Source organism: Nyctibius grandis, unplaced genomic scaffold (genome assembly GCF_013368605.1).
Source record: "Nyctibius grandis isolate bNycGra1 unplaced genomic scaffold, bNycGra1.pri scaffold_136_arrow_ctg1, whole genome shotgun sequence".
Lineage (NCBI taxonomy): Eukaryota > Metazoa > Chordata > Aves > Nyctibiiformes > Nyctibiidae > Nyctibius > Nyctibius grandis.
Genome location: NW_027167509.1, coordinates 1 through 13,701, shown reverse-complemented (window position 1 = coordinate 13,701; position 13,701 = coordinate 1). Strand labels below are relative to the sequence as shown.

At 56.8% G+C, this 13,701-nt stretch overlaps 1 protein-coding gene and 1 pseudogene across 1 annotated transcript; one reads left to right on the top strand and one right to left on the bottom strand.

Moving 5' to 3' along the window:
* Positions 1-1,348: 1,348 nt before the first annotated feature.
* On the bottom strand, positions 1,349-5,660 carry LOC137677312 (FAD-dependent oxidoreductase domain-containing protein 1-like). The gene is given in 12 exon segments (XM_068424607.1): positions 1,349-2,145; positions 2,843-2,972; positions 3,239-3,387; positions 3,488-3,564; positions 3,647-3,748; positions 3,978-4,072; positions 4,169-4,205; positions 4,208-4,286; positions 4,376-4,406; positions 4,408-4,484; positions 4,576-4,802; positions 5,571-5,660. Coding segments are annotated over 10 exon segments (1,122 nt in total). The 5' UTR covers positions 4,470-4,484; positions 4,576-4,802; positions 5,571-5,660; the 3' UTR covers positions 1,349-1,785.
* Positions 5,661-5,773: 113 nt separating this feature from the next.
* LOC137677313 (signal recognition particle receptor subunit alpha-like) lies at positions 5,774-11,556 on the top strand (annotated as a pseudogene).
* Positions 11,557-13,701: the final 2,145 nt, after the last annotated feature.

The following is a 13,701-nucleotide window of genomic DNA, read 5'->3' as shown; positions in this document are numbered from 1 at the left end:
TTTCCCCATCTTCCTGCCTCAGTTTCCCCATCTCCTGCCTGTTTCCCCATCTTCCTGCCTCAGTTTCCCCATCATCGTGCCTCAGTTTCCCCCCATCGTGCCTCAGTTTCCCCATCTTCCTGCCTCAGTTTCCCCCATCGTGCCTCAGTTTCCCCATCTTCCTGCCTCAGTTTCCCCATCTCCTGCCCGTTTCCCCCCATCGTGCCTCAGTTTCCCCATCTTCCTGCCTCAGTTTCCCCCATCGTGCCTCAGTTTCCCCATCTTCCTGCCTCAGTTTCCCCCATCGTGCCTCAGTTTCCCCATATCGTGCCTCAGTTTCCCCATCTTCCTGCCTGTTTCACCCCATCATCCCTCAGTTTCCCCATCTTCCTCCCTCAGTTTCCCCATCTTCCTGCCTCAGTTTCCCCATCTTCCTGCCTCAGTTTCCCCCATCGTGCCTGTTTCCCCATCTTCCTGCCTCAGTTTCCCCATCTCCTGCCTGTTTCCCCCCATCGTGCCTCAGTTTCCCCATCTTCCTGCCTCAGTTTCCCCATCATCGTGCCTCAGTTTCCCCATCTCCTGCCTCAGTTTCCCCCATCGTGCCTCAGTTTCCCCATCTTCCTGCCTCAGTTTCCCCATCCTCCTGCCTCAGTTTCCCCATCTCCTGCCTGTTTTCCCCCATCGTGCCTCAGTTTCCCCATCTCCTGCCTGTTTCCCCCCATCGTGCCTCAGTTTCCCCATCTTCCTGCCTCAGTTTCCCCATCTCCTGCCTCAGTTTCCCCATCTCCTGCCTCAGTTTCCCCCATCGTGCCTCAGTTTCCCCATCTTCCTGCCTCAGTTTCCCCCATCTCCTGCCTCAGTTTCCCCCCATCGTGCCTCAGTTTCCCCATCTTCCTGCCTCAGTTTCCCCATCCTCCTGCCTCAGTTTCCCCATCTCCTGCCTCAGTTTCCCCATCCTCCTGCCTCAGTTTCCCCATCTTCCTGCCTGTTTTCCCCCATCGTGCCTCAGTTTCCCCATCTTCCTGCCTCAGTTTCCCCATCCCTCTGCCTCAGTTTCCCCATCTCCTGCCTGTTTCCCCCATCGTGCCTCAGTTCCCCATCTTCCTGCCTCAGTTTCCCCCCATCGTGCCTCAGTTTCCCCATCTCCTGCCTGTTTCCCCCATCGTGCCTCAGTTTCCCCATCTTCCTGCCTGTTTCCCCATCATCGTGCCTCAGTTTCCCCATCTTCCTGCCTCAGTTTCCCCATCTCCTGCCTCAGTTTCCCCATCATCGTGCCTCAGTTTCCCCCGCTCTTCCTGCCTCAGTTTCCCCATCCTCCTGCCTCAGTTTCCCCATCTTCCTGCCTCAGTTTCCCCCATCGTGCCTCAGTTTCCCCATCTTCCTGCCTCAGTTTCCCCCATCGTGCCTCAGTTTCCCCATCTTCCTGCCTCAGTTTCCCCATCATCGTGCCTCAGTTTCCCCATCTTCCTGCCTCAGTTTCCCCATCGTGCCTCAGTTTCCCCATCTTCCTGCCTCAGTTTCCCCATCATCGTGCCTCAGTTTCCCCATCTTCCTGCCTCAGTTTCCCCATCATCCTGCCTCAGTTTCCCCATCTTCCTGCCTCAGTTTCCCCATCTTCCTGCCTCAGTTTCCCCATCTTCCTGCCTCAGTTTCCCCATCTTCCTGCCTCAGTTTCCCCCATCGTGCCTCAGTTTCCCCATCTTCCTGCCTCAGTTTCCCCCCATCGTGCCTCAGTTTCCCCACCTTCCTGCCTCAGTTTCCCCATCATCGTGCCTCAGTTTCCCCACCTCCTGCCTCAGTTTCCCCTCACACCACCCCGCCCTCCGCCAGCGGCTCCCCCTCCACCAGCCTCCTCCAGCCCAGCCTCCGCAGGTCCAGGCTCTCGTAGCGGCCCCTCACCACCAGCTCGGCCACGGCCCTGCCCGCCGCCGGCGCGTGCTGCAGCCCGTGCCCGCTGAACCCCGCCGCCGTGAAGAGGTTCTCGAGCCGGGGGTGCGGGCCCAGCACCCCGTTCCGGTCGAACGCGTTGTGCTCGTAGTAACCGGCCCAGGAGCCGCGGGGACGGAGGGACTCGAAGGCCGGGACGCGGCGGGCGAGCGGCGGCCAGACCCGCTCCTGGAAAAACCCGTCGCCCGCCGAGAGGTCGCTGGGGTCCGGCTCCTCCTCCTGGGGTGGGGGAAAGAAGAGATTTAATAGGGATAAATTAAAAATAATTAAGTAATTAAAAATAATAATAAAGAAAATAAAAAGAATAATTAAACCCAATAATAAATAATAAAAAATGATAATTAAAAATAATTCTTATCTAATGAGAATAAATTTAAAATAATTAAATGTAATAATTAATAATAATATGCAACATTAATAAAATAAAATAATAATTATTATTAATAATAAAGTAAAAAGTAAAAAGGTAAAAAATAAAATTAAAAGAATAATTAACAACAATAATAAAATAAAATAAAAAATAAATATAACAATAATTAAAAATCATAAATAAAATAATAAATATTTTGTATTTAATAAGAATAAATTAAAAATAATTAAATGTAATTTAAATCATAATAATTAAAAAGAATAATTAAAAATAGCTCTTATTTAATAAGAATAAATTAAAAATAATTAAATATAATAATTAAAATAATAATAACTGAAATAAAATAAAAATAATAATTAGAAACCATTCTTATTTAACAAGAATAGATTAACAATAACATAATAAAAAAAATAATAATAAAAAAATAACTAAAAATAATTCTTATTTAATAAGAATAAATTAAAAAATAAATTAAAATTGAAAAAAAAACAAACCCGTGTGTGTGTGCGTGTGTAAGTAACGCGGTGCCCCCGGTTTGGGGCTCACCTCGGGGGGGCTCATGCCCCCCAGGTAGTTGCCGGCGATGCCGTCGCGGCGGAAGTAGGCCCCGGAGGTGTCGATGAGGAAGGGGCAGGAGAGGCCGGGGCCGTCGGGGCAGTGCCACGTGTAGACGTACCTGTGGGGTGGGGGGGGCGCCCCAAAAACATTGAGGGGCTCAGGATGTGACCCTCCCCCCCCAAGGAAAGGAGTGAGGGGGTCACCCCCCCACCCTTCAAGATGGAGGGGTTGGGGGCGATGGGATGTGACCCCCCCCCCAAAAAATCACCCCCCACAACAGCGAGGTGATGCCAGCATGTGCCCCCACCCCAACAACCCCCAAAATCTGCCCCCCCGTACCCCCAAAAATCCACCCCCCTCCCAAAAATCCCGCCCCCCCCGTACCTCTTCCTGGGCTGGATGGGCAGGGGGGGCTGGCAGAGCCCCCCGGGCAGCCCCGGCCCCTCCAGCAGCTCCCCGGCCCAGGCGCCCGCGGCGTTGACCACGATGGCGCAGGACACGGGCTGGTACTCCCGGCTGTCCGGCATGTGGATCTGTGTGTGTGGGGGGGTGTCACACGCGTGGGGGGGTCACGGACACGCGTGGGGACCCCCCCCCGCATGGGGTGGGAGGGGGACACACACATGTACTCACGTGGACGTATTTGATGCGTGCGGACAGTGGGGCCGGTCCGTGCCGTGGCATCATGTCCTCGGCCGAGGTGACAAAACCTGGGGGGGGGTTTTGGGGTGGGGGGGGCCCTACGGGGGACACACACCCCATTTTTGTGTGTGTCCCCCCCCCTTTTCTTACCTCGCACCTCCTCGGAGCAGCTGTGGACCCCCAAGGACGTGGCTTTACGTCGAAAAGCGTCGAGGAGGGTCCAGGGGTCGAACCAGCCTTCATCTTCCAGACCTGGGGGCGGGGGGGGGAAACATATTGGGAGGGGAAACATATTGGGGGGGGCACTGTGGCATGACACCCCCCCCTCCAAAAAACCCCACAACCCCCAAATTTGGGGGGCTGGACCCTTCTCTTGTTAAATAAAGTGAGGAGGAAGGATGAACCCAGTGGGGATGGGGATGAGGATGGAAATGGGGGGTGGGTGTTATGGGGGGGCCCCCATGCCCCCCCCCCATTTTACCGTATGACCCCACGGCCACGTCCTCCGTGTCCATCCAGGGGAATTTCGCCTTCAGCTGGGTAGGGGACAGCAGGGCCACCTGCGCCCCTTCCTCCCTGGGGACAGGCAGCATGAGGGGGGAGTGTGTCAGGATGAGACCCCCCCCCTAAAAAATAACCCTCCTGGGGGGGGTTTACGTGTGTCCCCCCCACCTCTGGAGCCGGACGGTGGCCTCCAGCCCCGCAGCGCCTTCGGGGGGGTGAGGAAGACGTACCCCGAAGGCTGAAACTGGATGTCGATGGGGGGCTCGTTCGGTACCCCGAGGTACTCCTGGAAGGGGAGAGGGGTACCCCAATGAGTGAGGCTGGACCCCCCCACCTCAAAAATACGCCCCCCTCCCCCCAAATAACCCCACTTACGTTGATGTTGCGGAGGAAGCTGGTGGAGAAACGAGACGTGGATATTTTCCGGGAGGGAAAATTGCTGCCGGATCCCCCCCACCGACAGCACCATGGACGCTCAGGAATACTGGAGGAGAAAAGACCCCCCCCCCAAATAAAAATGGGGTTCAGGGGGGGTCCCTAAGGCAGTAGCCCACCCCGGGAGGGAGGTGTCTCACCGTGGGGTCCCGCTCCACCACCAGCACCTTCATGCCGTGCCGCTGACCCTCCAGCGCCTGCAGCCAATACGCCACCGACCAGCCCACCACGCCGCCCCCCACCACCACCACGTCGGCTTCTTCGGGGGGTCGTGGGCCCGGGGGGATCCAGCCCCCCCAGCCATCCCCCCAAGACGGCAACTGATCCTTCAGAGTCTGACCCAAGCGCTTCAGCCCCGGCCCCAGCTCTGCCGGTATATTGGGGGGGGGCTGCCAGACGTGGGGGGGTGGAGGGGGGGCACAGCTGGCAGCCCCCCGGGACCCCCCAGTTCCCTCTGGGACCCCCCAGTACCCTCTGAATCCCCCAGGACCCCCTTAGGCCCCTCTAGAACCCTCCAGGACCCTCCCAGGCCACCCCTAGTTCCCTGAGTGCCTCCCTTTGAGATCCACCCCAGGACCCCCTGCAACCCCCCCAGTCTCCTGGGACCCCCACCAGTCCCTCCTGGGACCCCCAGAACCCACCCCAGTTCCCTGAGACACCCCCCCTTCAGCCAACCGGGGCCCCCCAGTCACCCCTGGGACCCCCCTCAGTCCCCTCTGGGGCCCCCCAGTCCCTCCTGGGACCCCCCACGACCTCCCCCAGTCCCCTGGGACACCCCCTTCCAGTCACCTGGGGCCCCCCCAGTCCCCTCTGGGACCTCCCAGCACCTCCCCAAGTCCCCTGGGACACCCCCTCCAATTCCCTCAGACCCTCGCAGTCTCCTCTGGGAACCCCCAGGACCCCCCCCAGCTCCCCCAGTCCCCTCTGGGACCCCCCAGAACCCCACCCCAGTCCCCTGGGACCCACCCAAGCCCCTCTGGGCGCCCCCAGTCCCCTCAGTGACCCCTGGGACCCCCCCCCAATTCCCACCTATCCCTCCCACAGACCCCCCCCCCCCTCACCCCATTCCCCCCGGGACCCCCCAAACCCGCCCCCCGGTGCCCAGGACTCCCCCAGCCCCCCCCGGGGCTCTCACCGCCGAAGATGTCGGAGCTGAGCGGGGCTGCGGTACCAGGGGAGCGGCCCCAGCGCAGCACGCCGCTTGGCCACGCCCCCTCTGCGTGGCCACGCCCCTCGCCGCGCCCCCTCACCCCGCCATTCACTCACCGCCGTCCCGCCCCTTCCCGTCTCCTCCACCAATGAGCCCGCGGCGGGGCGGCACACTTCCGGCGGAAGCGCGGAGCAGGGCGGGGAGCAGTGCGACGTGTGCGCGGAGCCGGGCCCGGCGGTGCCGCCGCCGCCGCCGCCGCCATGCTCGACTTCTTCAGCAAGGGCGGCCTCGTCCTCTGGCGCTTCCAGGGTGTCCGCGGACCCGCCGCCACCGCTCCCGTTAACGCCCTCATCCGCTCCGTCCTCCTCCAGGTCCGCGCGGGGCGGCCGGGACCACCTGCTGGGGGGCGGGGGGGGAGGACGATTGGGCGGGACCATCTGCCTGAAGGGGGGGAGACGCGGCCGGGACCGTTTGCTGGGGCGGTTGGAGAGAGGGGAGCGGGCGCGAGCACCTACCTGGGGAGGGGGGGATGGTTGGGACCACCTGCCTGAGGAGGGGGGGGACGGTTGAGACCACCTGCCTGGGGGGGGACATGGGCACGACCACTTATTTGGGGAGGGGGAGATGGACGGGACCACCTGCTTGGGGGCGGGGGGGGACATGGGCACAACCACTTATTTGGGGAGGGGGGGGATCACCTAGTTGGGGAGGGGATGGATTAGACCACGTGCTTGGGGAGGGGGGGAGACATGGGTGGAACCACCGACCTGGCACGGGGGGACACAAATGACCCATTTGGGGGAGGAAGGATGGGACCACCTGCCCAGGGGTGTGTCTGGAGCCCCTATAAGGGGTGGGGGGGTGTGTCTGGAGCCCGTATAAGGTGGGGGGGGTGTCTGGAGCCCCTATAAGGGGGGGGGGGGGCAGGTGTCTGGAGCCCCTATAAAGAGGGGACCACTTTTTGGGGATAGAGGGGGTGACAGGGATGATGGGGGGGGGGGTCTCCTCACTGCTGACGCCCCCCTTGCGACGGTTCCTCTCCCCCAGGAGTGAGGCCGCACCAACTCCTTCACCCATGAAGCCCTCACGCTCAAGTACAAACTGGACAACCAGTTTGAGCTGGTGTTTGTGGTAAGCACCCCCAAACCCCGGGATGGCAGGTTGTCCCTCCAGCCCCCAGATCTGTTTTAAAGAAGCCAGGGATGTGTCATCCTCTTTATTTTAGGAAAGATTTTAACTCTCTTTGAGTCTCCCCATACCTTATCTCTCGATAACCTTCGTCGTGTACCCAAAGATAAGCAAAAGGCTTTCTGGTTTGGCGCTACGTGTCTTTTTCACTGTGCTGCTTTGCAGGTGGGGTTTCAGAAGATCCTGGCTCTCACCTACGTCGACAAGTTGATCGACGATGTTCATAAAGAGTTCAGAGACAAGTATCGCAACGAGTTCCAGCAGAAAGGTACCCTGGGCCTCCTAAACGGCACCTTTGATTTTCAAGATGACTTCGTGCGCCTCCTCCGGTAGCAGAGCCTGTTTTTTTTTTTTTTTTTTTTGTCTCCCAGTTTCTATTTAAAACAGAGATAGATGGGGGGTGTGTGTGTGGTGGGGGGGGCGGCAGAGCTGAAATTCAGGCTAACGGGCCGCCTCCCCGCAGGGATGCAGAGGAGAGCAGTAAAGTCTGAGCTCCCACGGTCATGAAGACATTTGAGCAGTCTCTCAAATCCCAGAAGACTGTCAAGTGTATGATAGAAACGCGAGGGGAGAAACCAAAGGAGAAAATCAAGAACAAGAAGAACAAAGGTTCCAAAAAAGAAGGTGAGTTGATGGGAGAGAGATAGTGGGGTGGGGGAATTAAATATTCCAGAGCTCTGTGTCCCTGTCTGCCCTTTCCCAGTCCTCTCATAGCCCCCAAATGCTGGTCTGAGCTCGTATTTGGGCTCTTTCCACCAGGAACGGAAGCTGTCGCAGCGCCCGGTAAAGCATCCGCGGGTGACGAGCAGCCCTCCGTAGTCAGGGACGGGGAAGAACTGACCAAGGATGAAATCCTCCAAAAGAACCGCGAGGAATTCTTCAAGAGACACATGAAAGCAGGGGAGAAGTCCAGGTGGGTAAGGAGGAACGTGGTCAGTCTGCCTGTGCTTCACACCAGCTCTTCCTGGTGTCCCCTGGCCGTGGCTTGAGTCTCTTCTCCCTTTGGTGACCCCTGGAAGTCAGACCTTGCTTTCCTGGACCTTACTTCCCTTTTTCCTGAAATCCTTGTTTGCTGGGAAGACTGGGAGAGGGTACGCTGGGGGTGCTGGAGGGGTGACAGAGGCTGATCCCTTCCCTGGGAGACCTGGAAACCCAGTGTGTGCCTGGGAGAGATCCAGACCCCTTTTTGGTGAGGTTTTTCTCGCTGTGAGCAAAGGGCAGCGGCGCATCGATGCCTGGCTCGAGGTGAAGAGGTTAAAGTTCAGATAAATAAACTCTGAAGACTCAGAATCAGCCAGGTTTAGCCTTAATTTCTGCTTTTTTGGGGCTTTTAATTTTCCTGCCTTCTAGGAAGGCGATTGCTGCTATTTCACTGCACTGAATAAACCATTTTTCTGGTCTTTATTTCAGCAGATCTCCAAAGCCCGAGGCACAAAAAGAGAAGGGGAAGAAAGCCCGAGCGTGGGATCTGGGGAACTCTAATACCAAAGTACTCGATTACAGTAACTCCGCTACCAACGGAAGCGCAGAGGCTGGTCCCGTGGAGGAATTTGACCCTGATATAGTAAGGAGAAGTCAGGCCGCTTTGCCCGCTTGAGCGTGGTGTGTTGGGATCAGCTGGGCGTTGCACACCCAGCCTGGTCTCTGTGGCTGACCCAGAAGGTGTGAGAAACAGGGATTGCAGCACCCAGCTGCTCTAAAGGATATTTTCTCCAGCTGTGGCAGCTGCAAATGGCATTAGATGGGGTCAAACCGCTGAGCCGTCGTGGCAGAGATCCCTGCAGAGCTGCCTCCGCTGCTGCCCGTAACTCGCCGCGGGCAAGGGGAGATGATGGTAAGTGGTTGCTGATTTTCAGAGCGCGTCTTTTTCCCCCCTCGCAGGCCCTGGGGGCTCGAAATCGAGAGCCCGGCCGCCTCTACGACCTGGAGTACGAGAGCGATGATGAAGCCGAAGAGGAGAAGGTTATTCAGAACCCTTCGAAACCCAGGTAGAGGCTCCTGCGGCCCCTGCTTGCCACATGCTTCTTGATTTCTGTCCCGTAACTCCTTTTCCAGTCTAACCAGTACCTCAGCGGGGACAAATTGGTGTTTGTCAGCTGCGCGGTGGGCTCTCCATGCATCTGGCCATCGCGTGACCACCGCTCCTCGAACCTAAAGGTAACTCCTCGTCTTCTCCGCAGCGCGAAGAAGGGTGGCGTGGGGGGCATGTTTGGCATGCTGAAAGGCCTGGTGGGCTCCAAGAGCTTGACAAGGGAGGACATGGACCCTGTGCTGGAGAAGATGAAGGATCACTTGATCGGTACGTCTGAATCCGCTGTGAGTTTGAGATGGTTCCCTGCGCTCCGTCGGGTGGGCCCCGGTGTGGGGTAGCACCCGTGGTTTGGGCCGTTCTTACCCACAGGAACCGTTGTGGGTTCCTACCTCGACTCTGGGGAGCCCTTGACAGCGCATCAAAAGGGGGGTGATGGTCTAGTCTGGTGGGGAATCTGCACACTGGCTCCATCGTTCCCTTGACGCTGGTGTCCGGCATGTGTAACCATCTCAGTAGCACTAACTCCCCTCTGTTTATCTTGAAGCAAAAAATGTGGCAGCTGAGATCACAGTGCAGCTCTACGAATCAGTGGCCAAGAAACTGGAAGGGAAGGTGATGGGAATGTTCACGAGTAAGTGGCTGCGTTGCCTCACACTTGTGGTTTGGGGCTCAGGAGCCGTTCCCCAGGCTTGACAGGTTCTCTTTCCATCTCCTCCATCCCAGCGGTGACCTTGACGGTGAAGCAGGCCTTGCAGGAGGCTCTTGTGCAAATCCTGCAGCCCCAGCGCCGCGTGGACGTTCTCCGCGACGTCATGGATGCCCAGCATCATCGCCGACCTTACGTGGTCGCTTTCTGCGTCGTCAACGGCGTTGGGAAGTCCACCAACCTGGCCAAGGTAGGACATGGTCCTCCTGGCTGTCTGGGACCGGGGTGACGGGGTCAGACTGTGGCTTTTTTTTGATCTGCTGCCACCTACAGATCTCGTTCTGGCTCATCGAGAACGGTTTCAGCGTCCTCATCGCCGCCTGCGACGCCTTCCGCGCGGGAGCGGTGGAGCGGCTCCGCACCCACACCCGTCACCTCAACGCTCTGCACCCTCCGGAGAGCCACGGCGGGCGAACCATGGTGCAGCTCTACGAGAAGGGCTACAGCAAGGACGCCGCGGGGATCGCCGCGGAGGCCATCTCTTACGGTAGGTGGAAAACCACCGTCAGGAGACGCTGTTTCGGGGGAGCGTCCTGCTTAAGGTTGTCTCCTCGTCTTCCCAGCTCGGAACCAGGGCTTTGGCGTGGTGGTGGTGGACACGGCAGGCCGCATGCAGGACAAAGCTCCGTTGATGACGGCGCTGGCCAAACTCATTGCTGTCAATGCTCCCGACTTGGTCCTGTTTGTTGGGGAAGCGCTGGTGGGAAATGAGTCTGTGGATCAGCTGGTGAGTGTCGGGGCTTTGTTTCCTGAAAGATTGAGGGGAAAAAAAATGTGCTTTGGAGGGTTTATCGGAGATTCAGACAGCGGCAGCACCATGAACGTGATTTTTGGATCAATTCTCTCCCTCAGGTCAAGTTCAACAAGGCGCTGGCTGATCACTCCATGGCCCAGACGCCACGGCTCATCGATGGGATTGTCGTCACCAAATTTGATACCATTGATGACAAGGTAAGGAGACCGAGACGACTCTGCACGGAGCTTCCCACTGGGGACCAGAGGGGGAAGAGATGGGAATTGGCAAACACAGGGCGCTTCTGTGCTGTCCTGGCCCCTGTCCCCTGCCGCCTTCTTGCATTTAAGCCACTTCAACAAAACTTTAGCAGCCTCAGAATCACGCAGAATCAACCAGGTTGGAAGAGCCCTCTGGGATCATCGAGTCCAACCGTTGCCCTGACACCACCATGTCAACTAGACCATGGCGCTAAGTGCCATGTCCAGTCTTTTCTTAAACCCCTCGAGAGATGGTGAGTCCACCACCTCCCTGGGCAGCCCCTTCCAATGTCTAATGACCCTTTCTGAGAAGAAATGCTTCCTAATGTCCAACCTGACCCTCCCCTGGCGAAGCTTGAGGCTGTGTCCTCTTGTCCTATCGCTAGTTGCCTGGGAGAAGAGGCTGACTCCCACTTCACTACAACCTCCCTTCAGGTAGTTGTAGACTGCACTAAGGTCACCTCTGAGCCTCCTTTTCTCCAGGCTACACAACCCCAGCTCCCTCAGCCTTTCCTCGTAGGTCAGATCCTCCAGACCCTTCACCGGCTTGGTCGCCCTCCTCTGGCCTCTCCCTCCTCATTTCCACGCACGTGGAAAACGGAGCCGTGAGGTCTCTTGGTTTCTATGCATCACCACAGCGCGGCATATAGTGACCATACAGATCTGGAAAGTAGGAGGAGGCTCACTATCTGACAAGCTTTTTGAGGTGTTCCCCTGAGGGGGGTAGCAGGGGAGTTGCTAACGGTGCTTGTTGTCCTCAGCAGGTCGGCGCCGCCATCTCCATGACCTACATCACGAGCAAGCCCATCGTTTTCGTTGGTACCGGACAAACTTACTGTGATCTGCGAAGCCTTAACGCCAAGGCCGTGGTCGCAGCGCTCATGAAGGCCTAAAAAAAATCCACCAAATCGCTGTTTGCAGCTGTCTGAGAAGAACATGCTTTACCCCGTTACCGACTAGTCTTTCCCGTGTATTGCAGAACAGAATGAAGGGATGCCAGCACGAGGGGTATATATTTTTTTTTTTGATAAAACCCCCTTTATCCAGCAAAACCCTTTCTCCTGTGTTCCTTCATTCTTTTCTAAGTGACGCAGGCTCCCTCACGGGGAGGCTGAAGCCAGAGCTTTGTATTGTTCGTGCTGCACGGGCAGCGCAAGGACCTGCTGTGCTTTTTGAGGGGTTTGAAGGTGTGTTTTGTTTTTGAGCCGCTTTTGATTTTTAAGACCAGTTTAGGAGTGATTTTTGTCGGGTGAGCAGGATAGCCGCAGCGTTAGAAGAGCTGGCTGTTAGTGTCGCTGCTAGTGGCTGATAAAGCCTGCGCTGGGCTGGAGGGGAGATGCTAAATTGCCTTAAAGTCCCCACTTCTGTCATCACCGGGACTCTGGAGCAGGGTACCTGGACACCAGGTATTGGGGCAGGAGCTGGAGAGCTGCAGCAGCTTGGTCCCGTAGAGAAGAAAAGCGGCGTGGCTCTGCCTGTCTCCTGGCTGCTGACCTCAGCGTTTATTTGCTAGTAAAAAAGAGAAAAAAACAAACCAAATTAATACTGGAAGACAATGGTGGCTGTTTGCTGCTTTCCTGCACCCTTTCTCCCCCGCTGCTGCCTTTGAGTGCCTCTTGATAGAGCACTAAGTATGAAATTAGAGGAGGCTGCAGCTCCCCCGGGGAGACCATGCTCCCAACGGTGATAACAAAGACAATTAATTAGTATGTTAAAGCAGGCGTCTGTGCGAGGAGGCTCTGCCCGGGGCCTGCAGTGTCCCAGCTCAGCTCCATGCGTGTGGGCAGCAGCTCGACAGCAGTGGGCTTTGCTCCTCGCCTAGACTGGCCTTAAACCACGTAAGCCTCCCTGGGAGCTGCTGGCTCTGGCTTAAGGCCATCCTAGGGAGTCCCCCGCCGCAGTCTGGGTCTGGTGCTCAAGTGGTGCATCGTGCAGGACAGTAAAGGCTCTGCAAAACCTGCCTGAGAGGCTGCTGGGCTCCCGGCGAGTCGCGAAGGGCGAAGTTTCTCTTCAGCTCAGGAGAATCCTACCTTTAATCTCAGCGTGGGGCAGCAGCAGAGCCGTTGAGCTGTTGTCCCTCCTTAGGCACACCTAGGAGAGAGCAAGGAACACACAGCGATTTCATAAAAGTAAACCCAGACAATTTTTTTGAGGAAAAAAAAAAGCTTAAGGAATAATAGAGTGCAGAGAATGGGCTATTAACACTGTCTATGCTCCCAAGCCCACGGGATCCCCGAGTTAAGTGTGGCGAGGGTGGATGTACGCAGACAGCCATCCCACACAGCCCATGAACCCTCTACCTGTTCAAGCCCGCGTGGAGATCTCGCTCGCCAGCCTCTCAAAGTACTCGGGCAAGTCTGCGTATTGATCGCCGTAGGAAATCACTTTAATGCCTTTGTCCTGTATGTTCTCACGGAGCTTCTTAAACTCATGCACGTCTCCCCTCCGTAGCAGCATGAAGTGCTCCAGGTCTGACTTGTGCTTCACAGCCTCTAAAAACAGGGCCTGAAAGGTGGTGTCATCAACAGTGCAACCACAGCCCAAGAACAGGAACGACTTATTTTCATAGAGCTTCTGAATCTCTTGCCTTATTGCTGATGAGACTGTCATCATTCCATCGTCCTCAACACGAGCGTGGCGAGGCGTTTTTGCAACTCGGTGGGCTAGAGAATCCATCTCTCCTCTTATTTCCCCAAATTAAGGACTCTCCCACCACCCTGTGCGAAGCCCAGTCTTTAAACTCAGCTGAGTCTATGCCCGGAGCTCGCACCGGGAAGGGGGCTATGTATATAGACAACGTCTGGCACCCCAAAGCATGCCCTGCAGAGAGAAGGGAAGGCTGCCTCGCTCACCACGACCTCCGTGTTGGACGGCACGTTCTGGTAGCCGGCCAGGTGGAGCACGATGCCGCTGGGGTTGGTGTAAACGCCGTGGAAATGCAGGACGCTGAGCTTCCTCTTCTCCTGCGCCCACTCCAGCACCTGCACAAAACAAACCCCTCCAGAAACGTTAGCGAGCACATCACGTTAGCTTCCACAGTGCTATTAAAAATACGATTTCAGGGAAGTGTTTCAAAGAGGCAGCTTCCCCCTCATCTTATCTCCTCAATGAGTCCATCAGCCTCTACATCGCAGCCTATGGCGCTTGTTTGGGTCAACGCTTCAGTTGAACGGCGAATGTGGTGGGGAGAGACTGAA